At 38.4% G+C, this 23,127-nt stretch overlaps 1 protein-coding gene across 2 annotated transcripts in view; it reads right to left on the bottom strand.

Annotated features, from left to right (window-relative positions):
• MRPS27 (mitochondrial ribosomal protein S27) overlaps positions 1-23,127 on the bottom strand; it is an 87,776-nt gene that overhangs the window by 55,253 nt on the left and 9,396 nt on the right. Inside the window, exons 3-4 of one of the 2 annotated variants that reach the window (XM_046000895.1) lie at positions 13,641-13,711; positions 11,648-11,706 (exon numbers count right to left, since the gene is read on the bottom strand). In XM_046000895.1, the coding sequence (XP_045856851.1) occupies positions 11,648-11,706; positions 13,641-13,711 (130 nt within the window). The remainder of the gene's footprint in view (positions 1-11,647; positions 11,707-13,640; positions 13,712-23,127) is intronic. The other variant, XM_046000896.1, reaches the window with a different exon arrangement.

Here is a 23,127-nt window from a genome sequence, read left to right as displayed (position 1 = left end):
TCCATATGTGTACATGTTCATTTCTGGGCTCTCTCCATTTGGTTCCACTAGTCTAAGACAACATCTCATTTTTACTTACTGTCGCTTTCTAAGTCATGTTATGTATCTGCTAGACCAATCATTTTATCTTAGTCTTTTTAAAAGTGTCTCAGTTATTCTTGGCCCTTTACACTTTCATTTGCATTTCAGAATCATCTTCTCTGGTTCCACAAAAAAAATTCTGCCAAGATTTTGGTTGGACTTGCATTGACTTTATAGAATAAATCTGAGTTAGTGTCAACTAGCTCAAAACGAATTAAATGAAAAGATGTAGTTGAAAGCCCAGCAGGTAACACACTAATAAGAAAGTGATTTTTAAAAAATAAATTGCAGCTCAGTTTCCCATAAAATAGGCCACACAAATAGGAACTCAATTTATTGAGTTCTACATCTGGGGAAAAAAACACAGTAAAATAAAATAAATAGTGGGGAATGCTGACAGCGTTAAATTTTATCTTTAGACATTCTGGGCGGCTCTGTGTACTCCAAATATCAGTGCTAAACTCACTGGAAGCAGTCCCTTAATTTCTATTTCAACTATTTAAATGTTTTTCTGTCATGCTCCCAGCGCTCAGAACACACCTATCCTTTCAGTTCTAATCTACATTTTGATAAATGATTCAGTTATATCTTATCAGAGACCAGTTCTGGTGCAGGTTGTTCTTAACCGGCAATCACCTTCTTTGGGCTTCTCCTCTTTCTCCACAGCGGGGATGCAGATGACTTTCTGCTGCCCCCTTCTGGTTTTTGGCCACGGTAAGCTCAGTAACATTATACCTTTAATAAGTTATCCTTTAGGGTTAGGCAGCATCTCCCCACCACGTGATAGCCTTTCCATCTGCACGCTACACTATGAGTGTTCATAAGCATCTATTTCTCCCTATTCCAGAGTCCTGATACTCTCTGTACTTTGATGCCCCAGGTGGGGGTGGTGACAATGGTGGGGGGCTTTTAGTCTTTGTAACCGAAATTAGAGTTCAAAAGACACTTTCCCTAAGGAAAGAAGTATGGGTGAAGGATCATTCTTGGTCTTCAAGACATTACAATGTAGGGCAGACAACATTAAAACTAGAATTCACTGAGTACCAACCTACTTTGTACCAAAACTGTTCTAAGGATCTTATGTATTAATTTCTTCAAGTCTCATAACTATCCTAAAGCACAAGCACTATATTAATCCCCATTTTAATGATGAAGAAACTGAGGGACAGAGAATATAAGTAAATCATACAGCTGAAAGACAGCCCCTCTGGAATTCAAACCTAGACAGAGTGGCTCCGGAGGCCATGCTCTTATCCACTATATTAACCTGCTTCTCAAGTAGAGAAAAAATAAGAAATACATACTTCTGACTAGTCAAAAGAAAAGAAAAAAAAAAAAGCCATATAGGCACGGCTGAGGAGATAAAAAGAAAATGCTGTAGCAGAGGGTCAGAGACGTCACATTCAAATGGTGAAAATCAGGGCAAGTTTATGGATAAGCAAAATTTGGGACAGCTCTTAAAACACAGGAGATGGGGGGGAAGGGCAAAGATAAAACATTAGGCACACTGAGAGAAGAGCAGTCCCTTCTGGCTGGAGTCTGAAAGCTCTGTGAAAGTGTGTTATCTGTTTTAACTGACAGTACTTGTTATTATCTTAGCAAATGAAGGACTATCATCAGCTTTATATATGAGATCCACAAATTTCTTATTTTAACAAATAATTTCAGTGTTCTTCAGAACTATCAAAATTCTGCCTGGCTTTCATGAATGAAGACATATGGCCAATGTGAATTTCAGCTCTTGGTACCATCCATCACTGAGCCACATTAACAGCCAGTGTGTCATAAATATACTGTTTAGGTGCTGTACTGGCCTAGAGCTGGAAGGCCTGGTTTTACATCCCAGCCTTGGCCATTACTAGCTATGAAATGTGGTACCACTGGTCTTAAAATCAGTAATACTACTAAAAAGAAGAGACTAGATCTCGAAATATAAAAAACATAACTGGAAATCCATCATGAAAATGACTGCAGCATGGGCACTGAAGAGAATTCACACCAAATACTTCTAGTTCCGCAAGTGTCCTTTTCCCTAGACACATGACATCCAAAAATACTAAGGAATTCACTTGCTACTGGCCTCAAAACTCGTCATGAAATTAGCTAAAACTGAAGCTTCTGTTTATCTACTCATCTCTCCCTTAAATACTGTATCAGCTCCTGAAAAGATTCCTTAATTGTATCTTTAAATCAAACGCCTTACATACAAAATTGTGAAGACACTCTATTTAATAAGCATTAATATGTTATAGTCAGGCCATTCTCTTGGCCCTACAGCTATAATTTCTGCTACCTTGATAATGACTTCGTAGTTACGAAAACAGCCAAGAAACTGATTTTTTTTTTTTTTTTGATCAAAGGACTTTATACTGTGGAAAAAACCAACTTGGGATGTATCTTTTTATATGAAGCTGTAGAAAATTTTTAGGTTTAATTCAGAGGGTTCTTCAGCTATCAGAATAGATCTATTTTAGTTCTCTCCTTTTAAATCCCACATATATGCAAGGCATCAACAAGGTACTTTGTGGGCTCTACAGAAAAAGATAATAGGAAAATATCAAATACATATTAAAAAACTCAGCTCCCTGGAAAAGAAGAGTGAATACCCAACTTCTCATATCAAAAAATTTCTAAAAGTATTTATAAATGAGATAGTAAATGAAGCCTGTCACCCAAATCTAGATGAGATTAAAAGATCTCCTTGCACTTTCTGTTATTTACATCCATTAGTTTTTCTTGTGTATATTCATAGTTAATGTGGCTGAAACTTCAACTTCAGTGTTGACATAAATAAAGTTCAGAGTAAGAAAATAAAGACCAGAATGTCAGGCTTTCAAAGCCAGGTTTCTAGTGATAAAGTCTGACTTCTAGATCAGTGAGATTGAGAAATAGAATTTTAGCTATGTATCACGCCCTGGGAAGCATCCAAGGTCATTTGCTCATCTTGGAAGCTGATATCCAGAGTTAGTTCATTAACTGGCTCTAAGTTACAAATCAAAGTGGAAACTAAATTGGTCCTAAAAATCCATGTCATCTGACTATTTCCTGCCAGCCTGATTCCTTCAGTGTCATTTCAGCACTGTTTTTTCATGATTATGCATTTTTTACAGCTGTATCCCTATATATGCTAGTTTTTTTCTGGGTTTAATTAATTTTATGTCACTCCATAATGAGGTACTGGAGTATCCACTGAGTCTTTATCTTCTGCTTTATTACCTAGACTGCCTTAGGACAAAGAACCAGCACAATGAGAGAGATTAGTCGAACTGATGAGCCTCTCTAATGGAATCCAGCCTTCATCTGCAGCTAGGGCTTGGATTTGACACAACATGGCTCTAAAGAAATTGCTTAGTCTTCCCAAGTCCCAATTTCACATATCCAGAAAGTTAGTAACTCTTTAGAAACGCCTACTCTAAAATTTCCCAGCTAGCACCAGGACATCAGGGAGACCCTACTGCAGGCGTGTTTCGGTAGCTGTTCTTCCCCCAAAGGTCTGTGACCAGTTCTTCTCAAATAGCTCTCATGTAGTCAGTAGGTCCAAGAGGTGACACAGCAAACTTAGAAATCTGTAGGTACACGATGAAAAGGCAAAAGAAAAACCCACCACCTTGCTGTCTTCTAAATCTGCTTCCAGTTCAAAACTTCCATCAATGGACTAGCCATTCTCTCATTAACTGAGGTTCAATTTTCAGCTCATTTTTGACCCTCCTTGTTTTCTATCTTTATATTCAACCCATCATTAATCCTGTTGATTTTTTTCCCTCCTATGTGCAAAACATTTCTCTCTTCATTTCCACGGTCAACTACCATGGGTCAGGCCTTTATCACCTTATGCAGACAATTAACTTCCCCCAACACTTTCCGTTTTCAATCCAAAACTTCCTGTTACTAATATTCCTGATATACCTTTATTATGATACACACTTCTCAAGACACTACCAAAAACAATGTTGAGTTATTTTTAAAAAATAATATAGTAAAAAATAGTAAGTAATATATATCTGTGACATGAAATTCAGAAGGTACAAGACAGAATTCAGTCAATAGTCACCCAGGTCTTTAAAAAAAAAAAAAGTCACCCAGGTCTCCTCTCCCAAAGAAATCACTATTACCAGTTTTTATGTGTATATACATATCATTCCAGAGACAGTCTATGCACATACAAACATATATCCACATACATATAAAAGCACATAAACATACTGCATACATAGAATCTATGGCGGTAATATAACAAAAAGTTCTATACCTTATTTTTTTTTCACTGAATGCACTTTATAATTTGTCCCATCAGAAATAGGAATAAAGTTTTCATTCTTTCTAATGCCCTGTATTCTACTGTAAATTGACTATTCTCTAATGCAGAGCCATTAATAGTAAGAAACTCTCCCAGCCCTGTGGTAAGGATCCACAAATAAGAACTAAATAAAGCACTCAGTAATATTAAAGTATGGATGTGTTTTTTAAAAAAAATAAAAGCTCTAAGAGTCATTTACCTCCCCTGGCCTTTTACTCTTTTCTTAATAATGTTCAAATATTAATGACACTTGATAATACACTAGCAGAAAAATCTCTAATTTCATTTTACTGCTGAAATATACAATCTTTATGCCCTCAAAGGAAAATTACTATTGCTTGAACTCCGAATAAACTCCCACCTTTCCCTCTTTCAATAGGCAGACAGATTCTTACAACATAGGCCTAGGATAGTGCACTCACCTTCCAAGTAAACACTAGGGTATTTTTGTGAAAAATGAAGCTATTTTGGTCCATCCTTTTTTAGACTGGCTGCCAACCTGGGACCTGGAGACATGCAGGCTGCCATCTGCCTCACCCCAGCTGTTCCTGACCTACCATCCGTCTCCAACCAGGGACGCCTGGTATCTGCCAGGTCAGTTAAGCAACTCACGAAAGATGCTTGAAGCCAAGGTACAGTGTGGATGGATGTATTGGCAGCATACAGCATGCCACACAACCTTGACTTTGTCTCATTAATGGGTGACATGCCATTTTCATGACAACACAGAGCTGTATTCTGAGAAAAACAGACCTTCTCATGAAGCTCTGCAACTGCCTCTTCTTATTGAATGACAATTAATTCAGCAGTCCCCATATTTTTGTTAAAAACCAAAAGGCTACTTTATTTTTTAAAATGTTATTTATTTACTTTAGAGCCAGAGCTCAAGAGCGCACGAGTTGGGAGAGGGAAGGAGGAATGGGAGAGAGAATCCTCCAGCAGATTTCCTGCTGAGCAAGGAGCCAACTTGGGCCAAGATCCCAAGAAGATGGGGCGCCTGGGTGGCTCAGTGGGTTAAGCCTCTGCCTTTGGCTCAGGTCAAGGTCTCGGGGTCCTGCATCGGGTTCTCTGCTCAGCAGGGAACCTGCTTCCCCCCCCCACCCATCTCTCTGTGCCTTCCTCTCTGCCTACTTGTGATCTCTGTGTGTCAAATAAATAAATAAAATCTTAAAAAAATAAAAATAAGAAAAAAAATTCTGAGAAGATGACCTGAGCCGAAATCAAGAGTCAGACACTTAACTGAGTGAGTAACCCAGGCACCCCTAAAAGGCTACTTTAAAAAAATGTTATATTTTAAAAATAGAGAGAATATGTTACACACATTAGAAATTTCTATCACTTTGCCTTCAGGAATGACCATTATGTTGAAGATCAAATTATCAGTTCTGATTACTGACACTCTGATAAAAAAAGGAACAAGTCTCATTTCATGCACGTCTAAATTGCCATGATCCCAAAAGTACTTGAAAGTCTGAGTAAGTAATGTGCAAACATCCTTGGTAAAGAAGAGGATACCACATGGAAAGAAGCAATTTTTAATGGCTTGAGGTTGCATTCAATTAATACAATAATCAAATACCGATATGGGAATTGTTAAAGCTTGTTAGAACCATGAAAACAATAGCTTTTACTGGTGCCACAATTTTACCGATGACAGTTTTGTCTCCTGAAGATGGAGACACAGAGCCTGCCTCAGGGATCATCTGTATGCACATAGGCAGCGCACATAGATTTGGGGGGTCCTGAGCTCAGAACTATTGATTAGGTGGCCCAAGAGATGCTCTCCACAAAATGATAAAGGAAAACTCTAGGTAACTTGCTATAACACTGACCTCAAGTTCAAAGAACCTAAAAGGGTTATTTCTTGTGAAAAAAAGCTAAGATCTTAGTTTTTAGAAATCAAGTACCACCAAGGACCGACAGATTACAAGAAATACAAGGAATTTCCTTCTATCTCTTCATTTTCATTTCCTCATGCTCTATCATGCTCTATACTCTGATCTCCATGGAATCCCTTCCATCTCCGCTTCCTTGAAAAAAAAAAAAACGATAGCTCCCTCTGGGATCCTTATTGATAATATCTTGCACTGGGAAAACACTGTATCTTTATAGTATTGGTCTCTGTTCACATTCCATCCTTGTGGCTCCTTTTTTCTGTGTGGGACAGGCAGTGGCTGACAGGCACATCATCTATGTTGACTATTCTCAGTGAATCTCTACGCTTTTGTCTCTGCATCAGTAAAATAAAGATGCAAATCTAATTCTTAGGAATGCTCTAAATCTACAGTATTATAAATTTAGTACAGCAAAGGTAGGAAGACTTTTTCCTTCAAAAGCCAAAGGAGAGGGCATAGGAATAGGAAGCAGAAAATAATCCTATGACCAAAGGAAAAACTGTTTTGCTCAACTCTTTTTAACACTAACATGGGACATATAAACCACTCCCCTCTTTTTTATTAAAGATTTTATTTATTTATTTGACAGAACACAAGTAGGCAGAGAGGCAGGCAGAGGGAGAGGGAGAAACAGGCTCCCCGCTGAGCAGGGAGCCCGATGTGGGGCTCAATCCCAGGACCCTGGGATCATGACCTGAGCCAAAGCAGCCGCTTACCTGACTGAGCCACCCAGGTGCCCCGTAAAACTCTTTTTAATAAACATCAAGCATGACTCAGCAGTCAGCTTCTTATGCCCAGAAGTCAGATGCCCACTGAGTGGCCCATTCCTCTCAGCAGCCATCAGTTGCGGGGTTACCTTTCTCCTTGGTGCCTCAACACCTCTGCTGCTACAGCTGGGCAGTCTTGTGGCTTCTCCCTCATCAAGCCCAGAAGGGCTAGTGATACCAAAACCCAGCCGAAGTGTTCCTGTTCCTGCCCCATGCCACCCCCACACTGGTCTCCTGCCAACAGCATCTAGAGGCCTGTCCTCTTCTCCTCACCTTCCCTTCACCTTCTTCCGGCTCAGTGGGGAAGCTCAGGAGGCAGGCTATATTTAAGCTTTCATTTGGAAAACAGCACACCTATCAGCCATATGTTTGTCTTACTCTATAAAGTCCAAACTAAAATAAGAAAATAAAGCCTTCTTTGTAGGAAGGAAAAAACAAAGACCTAGAAAACTTCAAAAGGCCTGGGGGAAGCAGCAGGACTAATCCAAGCAAAGGACCTTTTTTTCAAACACGATCTCATAGCAGGGTTCTCGACATTTCTTTGTGGCAAAGAACTCTCTGGAACTCTGCAAGCTCCTAAGCCCCTTCCCAGAACAATGTTTTACATGCATAAAATAAGAGCACACAGGATCACAAAGGAAACCAATTATAGTGAAATACAATTATCAAAATATTAAAAAATGCTTAAGATGTGGGAACATGTGCTTCTCTAGCAGTAGTTTAATTCCAATTTAATTTCTAAGCACTGATGAGCATAATTTAAGATAGCTGCTACAAACATAATGCTATTTGAAAAACCTATGTTTATTAGTGAGAAAGACACAGATGCTGCTTATAATACTGTGATCTGTTGCCTGTATTCATAATGAAAGGAAATGCTAAATATTACTGAGAGGTTAGTGAAAAATAAGAGTTTTATTCTAAGTTCACAGACCTCTCTGAATTCTCTCTGCAGACCCTGATCGATAAAAGCAGCTGGAGACACAGCTTCTCCTGCTTAAACAGAAGGAGAGGGCTGGTGACAACAGTGCTTGGCTTCTCCCTCACTGCCGCTTCCTCCTGCACCCATACCCCCAAACCTCTGTGAGAAGCCAGCTTCAGGGCTTCTGGGAAGACTGCTTGAAAACCACGCAGAAAGAGGGCTACTGTTCCACAAATACTTGCTGAGAGTATTTCGGTGATAGCAGGCCTGTGCCTATTTCCCACTCTCCTGGGCGTATCTGTATATATTTGGTGAATACAGTATATAGAGGATCGGGTCCTTCTTACCTCGTTTTATTCTTTTTCACTCTTTTATTCTCCTGTTTTAACCCTTTGTTTTGTTATAGCCCAACAGCTCTTAGCATGCCTTGTTTTCTTATTTCTTAGCTGTTGGGTTTTGTTTATTGTACTTCATCTCTAGCTCACACTATTTCTTTGTTGATGCATCATTTCCCTTTCCTTGTTTTGTTTTGTTTTTTAAGTGAATGGTAGGGGAAAAGTTGATCAGGTTGTAGGCCCCCAGTGAACAGATCACAACCCAAAGAGAGAGGTTTGGAAATTCTCTCTCCTGCTCTCTCAACAGCAGCCTTTCTAACTCTCCTTAAAAGATCCCTGAGACTCTTAATCTTGAAGCCCCTAAACTTTTAAACCTGTGTCCTTCAGGAGATTCAAAAGCTAAAATTCTCTCCTGGGACGACAGGATGATAACCAGCGGGCATGTTTGTCGGCAGCACCCTGAACTGATAGAACTTGGAACTACTTACTTGTGCACCTGATGGGGCGGCAGATGCTCATTAGCTTGCCACTGATCACTGTAGGGTCAAAACTTCTTTGGCCCTAATACTCATATCATAATCACTGTGGAGGATCTGATCACTGGAATAGGAGGGGATGTGGCAGCTATGCTCCACTTGCTGAGCGTGGTCTGCACTGGCTAAGGCAGTGAAAGAGCTGAGCTACTAACAGGTGACTGCCCAAAGTTCTGTTGTGGGCCTTATTCTCAAAGACAGTACTGCCTGGGGAACGAGAAATCCTTAAGGCAGCCGAGCAAGAAGCTGTCAGTTGTATGGGATTAAGAAATCCCTTCAACATTTCCTCACCCTAGACTTGTGATTCGACCTTTCCTCTAAGATGCCTAAAGTCATCCCATCTAGAATGCACGCAGAAGGCCTAGCCAGTAGAAACATCATGGGCCCCTGGTGTCTTCAGGATTAACATTCTTGCTATCAATTAATGGAGAGAATCCCCAAGAGTTCATAACATGTAACTTCTAATTTTGCTGAGGCACAACTGTTTTATATATTCTCTAAGGGTGGAAAGCAAGAGTGAGACATTCAGCTAATGGGTGAATCTAGCCAACCTCCATTATCTATATCTTGATGCAGTTTTGGGGGGTTATACCTAGTCCCATATACATATAACAGTAATCTCATGAAGTCACAAAAATGTTTACTTCTTAAAAAAAAAAAAAAAGCTAAGAAAAAGAGCCGATCTTCTTGGCAATGGGAGGAGGGAGAATAGAAATCAAAAAGTGGTAAGTCATAGTTAGAACATTAGTTTTGTTATTTTACTGAAGTATTCTTGAAATTCAGTAACATATTAGAACATCAGTTTTGATTAAGCAAAGGATGGGACATGAAATTAAACAGTGGCTCAGATTTAAGATGAGTAAGAGTCTTGTATATGTTCTGTATGGAAACAGGAGAGAGATTTTAGGAAACTTTCAGTAAGACTCCAGGCCAAACATCATGTGAAGAATCATGGATGGTCTTAAAGGCGGGACTTAAATTTCTCAGTTAAACTTTAATGTATGAAGAATGGGACAGTGTTTAACTTACTGGTCACGACACACCAGCACTTGACACAGCCTGGACATGCAGTAGGTGCTCAGTAAATACTTGCTAAACGCTGAGTCACTGAAATCAATTACATGCTACAGAGGTACCTGTAAATTTGGGATGTATTTCTTCCAAGGCTATGGCACTGTGTCCCACAGGATGGTATTCTAAGGAATAATTTCTCTTTAGACATTGTAACTATTTCTGCATTTTGCCATTGACAAAGCAAAAGAATGAGAAGTAGGCAGATGCTAGCCCTTCCACCACACGCAAAAATAACTCTCAAAAGAGCCTCACGATGCCAAAGAACCACTCAAGAAAGGCGGGGCTTACTCTCATCAAGGAATCCCTTTATATTTATCTTAATGGAGGAGAGGGCACTTGCAATTATGATTTTAGGACACAGAATTAAAACTTATTTTTTTTTAAAGACCTCATTTATTCATTTGAGAGAGAGGAAGAGAGAGCACGAGCAGGGGAGCAGCAGAGGGAGAAGACAACTTCCCACTGAGCAGGGAGCCCAATGTGGGGTTCAAGCCCAGGACCCTAGGATCATGACCTGAGTCAAAGGCAGATACTTAACCAACTGAGAAACCCAGGTGCCCCAAGAATTTAAACTTATGGCATCATTAAAGGCAAATAAGATTTAAAAAGTGTGAAATCTAATCTGCTTAAGATTTACATTTCAACAGAAAACACCAAAAAGGTGGTAGAATTTACCCAATTCAGAAAGAAAAAAAAAGGGGGCTCATTACTATGTAGTAAAATCATGTGAAAAAAAATTGAATAAATTTTCACCGATATAAAGAAAACTTTAAAAACTGAACCCAGATGGAAAAAATAAAATACTCTCTTAAAGCAAAGTAAGATCAAGTGGCAAATTTTAATGTAATGCTTACTAGAAAACATTTTAAGTTTCAACTAGAGTCTATTTTTGAAATGTAGCAATTGGAATGAATCATAAATCGATTCCTAAAATACAACAAAGAATCAAAGAGTTATAGGGTATCATTTTTTTTACATATCTGATTAATGAAAAACCAAATATCAGAGTAAATCATAATTTATTTGACATCCCCTTATTTAATAAGCTTTAGATTATTCATGTCTTTTGCTACTATAGATGGTACTATACTGAACATGCTTCTTTTCTTTGTACACATGGGTGTGTATCTGTAGTTCACAGTGGAATTGTTCACAGCTGTGAGAAAGAATGAAGTAAATGTGGTAATGTACAAAAAGTTTAAAAATGTAGTGTTAATTAAAAATCGATGAATAGTGCAAACAGACTGTGTTTCCAACCAAATAAGTAAGGGAGAGAAGTAGATACATAAAATTTTTCACCTATCAGACTGACAAGAAATCCAGAAATATAAAAATTCCTGTTGACCAAGTTGTAAAAACAGGCCTTTCTCACAGACTGCCAGCAGGTATGTTAGTTGGTGAAATCTCAGTGGAAAGTAATTTGGCAAGAGCTATTGTAATTACAAATATATATACTTATGAGAATTATGTGCAAAATTACAAGTGTACGGAGTTGTTAATTACTCCATTGCACCTAATACAAAGAGAGCAAACAACCTCAAGTGTCTATCTACAATGGGGAACTGATTTAAATAGTATATTCATAATACGGAATACGATGCAGTTATAAGAAACGAGGAAGCTATCTATATACTGATATGGAAATATCTCCAAAATGGGAACTTAAAAAGCAAGGTGCTAAACATATAATACCTACCACCTTTTGTAAGAGAATATACAAACCAAATAGAATAGAAAACTTACTTATAAAGGTAATACTCTGCATGGTCTACCTCTTCTCTAGAGGAAATATTGTCCACAAACTGAAAGATAGAAAAATAAACTTTGGTTAAATACAGATTATGCCATATACTGGATCCAATTCACAAACTGACCTTAAAAAAGGTTAAGACACCCATTTTACTGGACCACTGTTTGCACGGTATGACTTCATCCTTGAAACCCTTTTATACTAAGGCAAAGAATATATACTGGCTTCTCTCTTCCTATGTGCAGATCAACCCTGGTTAGATAAACTAAAAACCAAACATGAAACTTGCTCAGAACAAGAGAGAGCTCCTCTTACTATGTGTATAATTAGCTATCAGTATCTCCCTTTATCTTTAAACCCTGATATTTTCTCTAGGTTCTAAGTTCCAAACGTGACAACACCATTTTCCTACTCTGATTTCCTACTCTGGTTTTGTACTCTGGTTCAGAGTCAACCTGTGATCCTTGCACCAACAAATTCTTCCTTTGAACCACAAAATCCCTGTGTGCGTTCCTTAACTCTAAAGTAAAGAAACAGAAAAGAATTATTCCAAGAATGGAATTCTACCCTAACACAGACACACGGGCAAAAAGGATGGAGTAGGAGAAAATGCATGTTATGAATATAATTAAAGCCTCATAAAGAAGAGTAAAAAGGAGAAGACTTTCTAAAGATGTCCAGGACTTACGGATTTTATTTAGAAATCTCATTAAGGAGCAGAGAAAATACGCTTCAAACACAGGACTGAAAGTTGAGAACTAGCTCTCCTGATTGCTTGCTATGTGGCAGAGACAGATGGCACAGTCGTTCTGGAACTTAGCTGCTCCATCTGCATAACTAAAATAAAGGCACCTGCATTGAAGAGTGTAAAGCCCCAGTGAGAAAATGTACATGAAAGCCTGTTAAGCTCTAAAGTGCTGCTTACACAAATATCAGGTATTATGGCATACAGAAATTATATCCATCATGTAAGAGATGAGCAATGGCTTTTCAGTTCCCCTCTTAAAATGATGAGTCTACACAACTTAGGTTATGATCTAGTTAAAACTATTTCCCTACTAAAAGGAAAACATCAAAAGGGAGAAAGAAAGGACCCAGACCAAAAAGGATAGAGTTTCTTTACTTCTCCTCTTTTAGACTTAACAACATCTTGAATTTTATGGTGCCATTAATTTCAACAAAGAATTTTCACAACTAAGATTTCATTTTGGCATTGCATTAGGCCTGTAGGGTGATAGTATTGATCCTACACTGGAAATGAGGAGATTGAGAGGAGCCCAGTAGACAATGTCACAAAGTAAATTCATGATAAAGAAAAGATCTCTTTGAGGGAGGCAACTGAAAAGCAGTTGGATGTCACAGAGCTCACTTTTTTACTTATGAACTGTGTGAACTTGAGAAAGTTATCAACCAGTCTGAGTCTTACATGTAAAATGCAGTTTACAGTGCTTATCTCAAATAACCGCTATAAGAATGAACAGAGATAATGTATGTTAAGAAACAAGTAAAACAGCTGGCATAGGTGTTCAGTAATGGTTACTATCAATGGCTATTCCCGATTCCCAGCCTAATATTATTCTCCCCTCCACTGCACTGCAGATAATTTAACATTAACAATATCCTTTCTTTTACAGACTTCCTCAAGTATCAAAATTACTTTCAATATTAACAAATGAATACTATACTTTGAAGGGTGTACCAACTTAAAAAAAAATCATATCACAAAACAGAATACCATATTCTGGAAAAATATAAATAAATCAGATACATAAAAATGATCAGTGATATCAGAGTCTGGTAAATTTATTACCTTTTATTTCAGTTATAGAAATTTGCTACTTTACCATAAAACACTTTTAGTAACCACAAAAACATACCATACTCTGGAGAAATATTTCCTATGAAATCTTTATCTACACAGCCTCATCTATATAAAGAGCCTCTTGTCCTCCCTCTTTGAAAATATACATGTTTAAGTGTTCTTACCCGTGATATTGTTAGAGAACTAACAGGCAACTTTCTCTCATATGTTTTATCCATTAAAGATGCTAGATCAGCTGTGAAGACAAAGAAGGAAAAAGAACCTTGTTAAATATACATATTTCTTAAGAAAAATCTAACAGATACAACTCCTGCCAGATGGCTGCCAATACTGTAAAGTTACTATTAAAACAGATGCTCTTCCTTGCTCTTTTTAGAAATCATTTTTGTATAAATTAAAGAGGATAAAGGACCATTAGTAATATTTTAAAAAATGATTTATTTAATTGGAATAAGGAATATTTTAAAAATCCTACCATGTTTTTAGCTTTTAAAAAATAGATCAATGTCTCAGCTCAGGTCTCAATCTCAGGGTCGTGAGTTCAACCCCTGCGTTGGGCTCCAAGCTGGGTGTGGAGCTTACTTAAAAAAAATAAAAATAAAATATCGATCAATAGTGGCTCAGTGGGTTAAAGCCTCTGCTTCAGCCCAGGTCATGATCCCAGGGTCCTGGGATGGAGCCCTGCATCAGGCTCTCTGCTCAGCAGGAAGCCTGCTTCTCCCCCACCCCCACCTGCCTCTGCCTACTTGTGATCTCTGTCTGTCAAATAAATAAAATCTTAAAAAAAAAAATCAATCAATAAAGTATCTTTGGAAGGAAGCACAGGGAAGTGTTATCATTGACAGACTCCAGGGAAAGGAATTAGACAGTAGGGACCCAAGGAAAGAAGACAGTTCATTGCTTACATGTTTATTCCTTTTGCATTTTGAACCAGGGAGCTATATTAGCGATTCAAAAATTTAAAGACTGGAATTTATCAAATGACTTTTACACATTTTCTGAACAAATCAGAGAAGCACTCTGTCTACATTTAATGACTTTTGGACTGAACTATCCCTATTCTGGTTCCTTTAAGCAAAATATTCACAGAAATACGTGGTATTCCTGAGATTACACTAAGAGTCTAAAAGTCTAAAATACTAAACAACATACTCTCCAAAAGGATTATTTCACACCTTCCCATTGCTTCTCAAACTTACAATATGCTCTTTCCCCCTCTTCCCTCCTCTCAGCTCATGACTTTGTGTCTTATTTTCCTGAGTATAAAATATAAGCAATCAAGAGAATTTCATCCTCCTACCATCAGGTTTCCAGGCTACTAGGATCTGTGCGCATAGACTCTGCCTTCTATTTTTTAACAAAGGATGAACTTTATTAAACAAACAAAAAATCAAAATGATAAAAATCTCCCTTGACTTCATATCTCCTTCCAGCTACTTCTCCTCTGTTCTGTTCCCCTCAGCAGCAGGAGTTCTTAAAACAGTCCTCCTTGATACATCTGCTCAGTCCCTGGGTGATCTCACGAGCTCTCTCTCTCCCACAGCTTTACTCATCATCTACGGATTATTTGCTCCTCAAGTACATGCTTACCCTGACTTCTGCCTGTAAGTTCAGACTTGTGTTTCCAACTTCAGAGGGGACATCTCCCTCTGGAAGTCTAATATGTATCTAAACATGTCATGTCCTCTTAATTCTCCCACCTCAAACCTGCTTTCCCCCAAGCATTTCCCCTCTCAGTAAATGGCCACTACATCTGCTGGCTTATTCAGGTAAAAAAATCTAGGCATTATCCTAAACCCCATTCTTTTTCATTCTATAACCAACTGTCAGCAAATCCTATGGGATCTAGATGAAATATATATTTTTCACCATTAGCACTACCAACCTCTCACCTCCTGACTAGTCATCTTAACTACTAATTAACTACTACTAACTATTGCCCCCACCCTTACGATCTAACCTTCACACAGCAGTTTGAGTAAGCCTTTTAAAAGATAAATCAGATCCTGCCATTTACTTTTCTCAAGCAGCCAATAGCTTGCTATCATACATGGAATAAAATCCAAAACATTTTCTATGATCTACAAATGCCTACGTAAGTTAGTCTGTGTGTGTGTGTGTGTGTGTGTGTGTATGTCTGTCTTTTATACTTAGAAGCAAAATCCATGAAGGCAAGGACTTAATTCACTGATGTATTCTCAGTCCCTAGAACAGTTTTTATAAATGGAACTCAATAAATATCTCTAAAAAATTAATAAAAGGCACAGACCTGTTCCCCTGGGGCTAATAATACATTATATGTTTATTAAAAAATAAAAAAAATTCTTAAATTTTAAAAAATTAAAAAATAAGTTATAAATTAATAAAAGGAAGAAAGGAAGGGAAAGAGAGAGGGAGGGAAGGGCAAGAAGAAGGAAGGAGAAAGAAGTAATTGAATTTCCAAGATTTTTACTCCCTGGTAGAAGAAATTTGTGTCAAGTAAAAAGAAGACAGAGGTAGTCAACCTGTAAGTATCTGTTGAAGACTTTTTGCTGTGCATTTAACCATTTTTTCCTTCTTTCCTTTTCCTGGAGCAATGCTCTCAATGACTCAGTAGGTACTGTGAGAAAGCAACACTAAATCCTGAAAACCTAATATGATGTAAAAGTGATTCCGTTTCTTATGATTATCTTAAAGAAACTGACACCAGGTGATTAAAGAATACACACACACACACACACACACACACAAAGAAGTCCCCAAAACCTATTCACATTAAGGCAAATTAATATTGCAAACAGAATGATATTAAACAGGTCTCATGATACCAAATCTTTATGATAAACACCCGATTGAGTTGGCTTCTGTACTGTGGTAACTCAAGATTCCCTTTTAATCCTTCACACCAAGACATCATCAGTCAAATGAAACTGGTTGGGAGCTTCAAAAAGGCAACAGCTGCAGAGCCAGTATCAGAGGAATAACATTTGCATATCAGAAGTCAGAGAGGGATCTGCTGCTAGGTATTGTATGTGACCAATCACCTTATGCGACAGTGTCGGTGTGATGAATGAAGCAGAAAAACTACACAGAGCAGGGATGGCCAGGAAAGCTCAGGCAGCTGTGGCCTACAGAGGGCCAGCACCCCAGGCTTCTGGACCATGAGCTTTAACAGTCAAAAATCACACTTCACATTTCAGTGAGGGGCCTACAGATGCCCAGGTTTTCTTCAAAGAAATGTGCCGAAGATGATGCCTTCTTGCCTGTCATTCAGCTCCTCAGGAATATACATTGCAGAGGATGGCTGAGGTCAACAAAAGCTATATGGGAAAACAGATCTTCATCTAACAAAACTTAAAGCTGGACAGACAATCTGAAATATGTCCAGAAAATGAAATGTATACTGGTATAAAATGTTCTTCTTGTCTGAAGAAAACAATACCACTGATGATCTAAGGTCATAGAAGATTTTATTAAGGACCCTACACTATTCCAAGTATAGGAGTGTAACTATTCACAAACCTGGCTAAGGATCTGAATCACTTGAAAGACTTGAAAACTTCAGATTCCTAAGTTTCACACACCCAGAGAGCAACTCTAATTCTGCAGGCTTCAGGTAAGACCGGGAAATAAAAACTTTTAAACAAAAGCCCTAAGAGATCGCGATGCACCCTTGCAGGAACTAGAATGAATTATGTCTGAGAACTACTATGGAGGCAACACAAAATAAGTCTTGGAGGTTGCTCATAAGTTCGAAGAGGATATTAAACTGAATTCCATTTCCAGAATAAGGTGGAAAATAAAACACCTAAATAAAATGTTTTTTAAAAATTCAAGTATATGACTGTGCTTTAGGTGAGAAATTATTAGAAGGTTTTGGTTTTTCATGATTTCGGTGTAAATGTGTATCGCTGTTACCCAATCAGCACTAACCTTTCTGGGCTTAAGAATATTTGTGTACCTTATCTAATTTATGTAATAAAGAATTAGATACAAGTTATTATTGTACCCTCAGTCCAAAGCTATGCTTTTGTTTCCCACATTTAAGAAAAACTACAAGCACACATAACCTATGTATAGAAGCAACAGAAGGAAGTAGGACAAACTAACCTAGGAACCACTCTGAATATAGATATTTAGGTTTCCATGTATCTATTTGTCACCATAAGCTTTAAAACAAATAGTTCCAATAAAGGAAAAATCTAAAGTCAAGCTTTATATACATATACACTAAGAAAATGAGACTAAAGGAGGATGATGTGCACAACTCAGACCCATCTCTAGATGTGAAGCCTAATAAATAAACAGATGTCAGATATAGATGCAAATATGGAACTGACAAAGTTAGAAAAGCAGGTCTCAGAAATTTGTTGGGCTTCAAGAACAAAATTTGAAAAATCACTGCAACAAGCCAAAGACCTCCCAGCTGAAATGACACAGCAAAACTAAACCTCAGCTAATGGGAAAAGTGCCTGTAAGAGATGACCACAGAGCTTAGTTTCAGCCTGAATTCAAATGTGTCAATGGTGTAATTTTCTTTGAATCTGGAAAGGGAGTGCTTAAAACAAAAACTAAAACCAAAAGGTGTCCTTTACTTTATAATTACTTATAATATGAAAAATTAGAAAATATTTAATTCAGTAAGGCTCAGAAATCCAATTCAGCTCATCACCAGGACCCTTACCCCTAGCAAGATGACCCAATAAGCGAGAGAACTTCCTCTGATGGAATGCAGACAGCTTCCTCATCAGGCCTGCCCTCCTACTAACACTCTACTCAGTTCCCCAAAATGGTTTTCTCCTTAGCCCTCTTCACTGTGGGCCTAGTCTGTAATTAAAAAGCTGCTAACTGGCTAATGCTGTTAACTTGCACCCTATACCTTCTCAACAGATGTGCATGGTTAGTGGAGGAATTTGGACACAATGCTTTAATTCAGTGTTTATTTTAACCAAAGGGAAACCCAGTACAGAAACAGTGTAAAACAGCAATCTTCTGACTTGAGTTGGAAAGCCCAAGAATCCTAGGGATCTATAAAAAAGTCCAGTTGGAGAACTAAGGCCCTTTCAATAAAAACATCAACCGTAATGGATTAAAATGTGTGCAATGCTTAACTCTAGGAGTTCATAACTTATTTTAAAAAATATATACTCATTGATCATTTTTGGAGAATGGTAGGAGGATGGAAGGATGGTAGGATTATCTTGAAAGCTGCCTCTTCATAAAAACTGTATCTTAGGATAATTGCTGATGAAAAAAATTCTTATAAAAAATTTCTCAGTAATAAATGAGTAAGAAATGACAGAATTAAAATAGTAACATTTTGCAGCTCCTAATGAAATAATAAGTATATAAGCAATGATCATGAAAGGCCTTTAATATTACAGAGGGATAACCAAACGCTGTGTACCTCCTGATAAAAGTAAACAATACTTCCTATGAAGTATTCATGCCAAAAGAAAAGCAAAAAAAGAAACCCTGAATCTGATCAAGTCTTCTACTCTAACTGCCAGCTTTATCGGGCATATGGAAGATAGAGGAACATGTAAACACCACCATAAGGATGAAAATAGCAAATCTAGGAAGCAGGAAACTCTCAGACAAAAGAACTGTTTTCCTCAACAAATAAATTGCAAGAAAAGAGAAACTCACAGATTAAAAAAGAATTAAGAAACTTCTCAACACATTACAATGTATGACTCTCATCTAGGTCCCATTTCAAGAAACTATAAATTAAAAACAAACAACAACTTATAAGACAACTGGGGAAATTTAAACATTGATGGCATATTTAATTATGTTAAGGAATGACTAATTTTTAAAAATAAGAATGGTATTATGTATTTTTAAAAAGCCTATCTTCTGGAGGTAATGTGAAAATACACATAAAATGATCTGCTAACAAAGATGCCAGGTGATGGGAAAGAGGATTGATGAAATAAAACTAGCAAAGAAGTGGTAACTGCTGGAGCCAGGTGACAGTACACAGGAGGATTCATTATACTATTCTCTCTACTTTTGTATGTTTCTATAAGAAAGATTTTAACAGAGGTAAGAGAAGGGGACAATAAATGAATTGCACTGTATGGACCTTATATGCATCCTGATTCAACCAAACCATTAAAAAGATTTAGAAGACTCTCTCTGCCTGCCTCTCTGCCTACTTGTGATCTCTCTCTGTCAAATAAATAAATAAAATCTTTAAAAAAAAAAATTTTAAAAGGGGCGCCTGGGTGGCTCAGTGGTTTAAGCCGCTGCCTTCGGCTCAGGTCATGATCTCGGGGTCCTGGGATCGAGTCCCGCATCGGGCTCTCTGCTCGGCAGGGAGCCTGCTTCCCTCTCACTCTCTCTGCCTGCCTCTTTGCCTACTTGTGATCTCTGTCAAATAAATAAATAAAATCTTTTTAAAAAAATTAAAAATTAAAAAAAAAAGATTTAGAAGAGTACCCAGGTAATTTGAATACTGTATCTTTCATATATGAATAATTACTAAAATTTTAGGTATGATAATGGTATTAAAAATACCCTTGCCTTTGAGACATATATGTTTAAATATTCGTATGTGAAATTACATACTATCTGGGATTTGCCTCAAAATAAACCAGAGGGTCCTGATGGGGAGTAGAATTAGAGATGAAGTAAAGATTAGCCATGAGCTGGTAACTGTTTAAGTCAGATGACGGGTATGGGGAATTCCACATTTCGATCACTCTACTTTTGTATGTTTGCATTTTCCATTATAGAACATTTTTTAAATAATGTTAGAAGTCCAAATAATAATTCCTACCTTTAAGGAGGAAATGGGAGCCACAATAAGGGCTTCTTGAGTGGGCGGAATCTTCTGTTTCTTACATTTCTTACACTAGTTTGCTTGGTTCATTGATTTATACATTATGGTTTATGCACATTTCTGTATATATTATTCTGCAACCAAAATGTGTATTTAAAAAGCAAGAAATCCACTGTTCAGTGCAAGGGAAGACACTATGGTAGGAATGAAGGTTTTACAGCAATCACTGAGAAAGCTGTTTTTCAGCATAAAGGCAATGGCCCTAAGGGTCAGAAAACGGCCTCAGTTTCCTCATCCTTAAGGGGGAATAGCAGCAGCTGCATTAGCTTGTTGTGAGCATTAAATGCGACGGCACCTAGAAAGTGCTTACAAAAGAACTAGCAAGGAATGAAGGCTGCCTTTGATTCTTCTGTCAGAGGACCTGCCCTGCATTCCTGGCCTGCCTGATCCCTAAAATGCAGTGTAGGTACTAAACAGCACTCCTGCTTTTAATTAAAGAGCTCCGTAGCAATAAATTACTCTCATACTGGGAGCTGGACAGATCCCTATTAGCCCGCCCCCTAGGCTCTTAATAGAAAACTACTAATGAGACTGAACACAGAGGCACCAGAGCCTCACACCCATCTAAGAAAATACCGAACGTCGCCTCCCCCACGCCCGCCCCCAACCTCCGGGGCAAGTACTCCACGCCGAGGCGAAATCAGTTAAGCAGATGGAAGCCTAAGCCCCACACCCACACCCAGGCATCTTCCCTCTTCAGCCCCGATCCACTCCACCCCACGTCCTCCAATGGAGACACGCAGAGTAAAAGCCCCATATCGCCGCTCCTCCTCCTTCCAATCAGCGAGCTCACACCAGGTCGCAGCGCCCAATCACAGCGCTCCACATGCTAAGAGCAGCACTCCGCGCAAGCGCGTACGGGGGCGGTTTCCGGAAAGGTCCGCACCCAAACGCCAGGTTCCAAAGGCTGCGCAGCGGTCCCGGCACAGGCGGCGCTGCCACCTACTGCATGATCAACGGGATGCAGCCCCAGGCTCAGTGCCTGAATTCTCGGGACACACATCTCAACCAAGTCAAGGATTAGGGAATACATGCAGTAATATCACACAGGCGCGAGAGTTTTAATTACATTTTGTTACACAGCAGAAAAAAAAAATACTGTTTCAAAGAACCTCTTTTTTTCCCCAAGCGGACTGAGTTTCAAAACATTTCTCATACCCTAATGTTTTATAAAGGGGTAGAATCAAGGGGCCTAGAAATTCGTTCATTCCACATTTCTGGAGCACCTGTTATATGGTAGGGTATTAACTGAAGCAGGCATCATCGTCATCCCTAATTTATGGCTACAAGAACAAGGTTAAATGACATAGCTCTGAAAGCTGGCTGAGCTAGGGCTCACATGGGTGACTGCCCCCCAAGGGCCGACTTTTCACATCAAATGGCGCAACGATGGTATAAAGTGCTGTGAGAATACAGGGTGAGGAAAAAAGTCAATTCTGCCTGGATAGGGATTCAAGATGTACAGAGGGTATTCAAGGACAGTAGTCTTCAGTAAAGGGTACTTGTTACTGCTTTTCCAAGTGTACCAATCTTAACAGACAGTTATCTACATTTGATATTTATTTATTGCAGACATACTATACTCATTCTTTGGCAAACAGCTTCTGCTTATTCAGGAATCTATGTAAAAGTCCCCATAAATTTGTCCCCTAATAATAAAGAGCTGACTATATCCTATACCAAATAGAACAGTCTTCTCTAATCTTCCCTTCATGCCTAGGAAAGTGTTAACAACAGCTTTCCCAAAATCTTTCATTTTCTTCTCTGCACTTCCACAGCACTACTCTTACAGTTCATGAATGGCATATCAGAACAAGCTGTTGTTGGTTTCATCATAGGACCGGTGGTTCCTAAAAGGAACCCCAGAGGGCAATTAAAATATGGGGGTGTTTTCTGACTATCACAGTGACAGCAGGGAGTACTGCATGAGCAGAAGATAGGAAAATTAGATAACCTGCAATGCAGAGACTGTCCAACACATCAAACATTGTCCCTGTTGGGAGCGAGACTTTTAGTATAGAAAGCTGATACAAATATGGCCTAGGGAAGGCAAGGAAGAACTCTGCAGGGATGAACTGGAATTGGAGGTCTCAGCATGAACTCATTATTTGTAAAATATGTTCACATAAGCTTATATGCATATATGTTTATGTGACTATGTATATATATTTTTCCTAGTTCTAGTCACTGAATAGGCCAAGAAGCAAAAACTGCACGGTAGCAAGAGGACAACTAGTACACAGATCTTGGTTTCTAATACCATTCCTTACGAAAAGGAACCAGGACTCCTTGGAGCAGGAAAGGAACAAGGTGAGTCAGGTTGAAAGGACTTCTACCACCCAACACTGGAACAATTTGACCACTCAAATAACAAGGATGGTATTGAATCATTAAAAGAAAAAGAGGAATTCACAATACCCAAGACCATACGGATAGTAAATAGAGAAAGAAATGGGAGGGAATGGAACGCTCTTATTTACATTATAATACTAAGCACTAGTTACTAAATGTGGAGGTATTAACGAATTGGAAAATCATCATTCTGCAACCACCACAGTAAGGATTGATTCAGGCAAGAAGCTAAATGAATACTAAACTTAGGGGTAAACTTTTGATAAGCAGCAGGACACTGGCATGATATTAAAGTATCTTCCCACAGATTGCCCATTAGTCACAATGGAGAAAAACAGTAACCCTCCAGGGTAAAAATCACACACACTTGACTGGGTGATCAAAGTTAACCTTACCAGTGAGGGCAGATGGACATCAGGTGTCTTCAGATGAGAAGACATCCTGAATAGGACACAACATTACCGACAATATTT

Source organism: Meles meles, chromosome 3 (genome assembly GCF_922984935.1).
Source record: "Meles meles chromosome 3, mMelMel3.1 paternal haplotype, whole genome shotgun sequence".
Classification (NCBI taxonomy): Eukaryota; Metazoa; Chordata; class Mammalia; order Carnivora; family Mustelidae; genus Meles; species Meles meles.
Note: the sequence above shows the minus strand (reverse complement) of the source record. Positions and strands in the feature narration are given on the sequence as shown.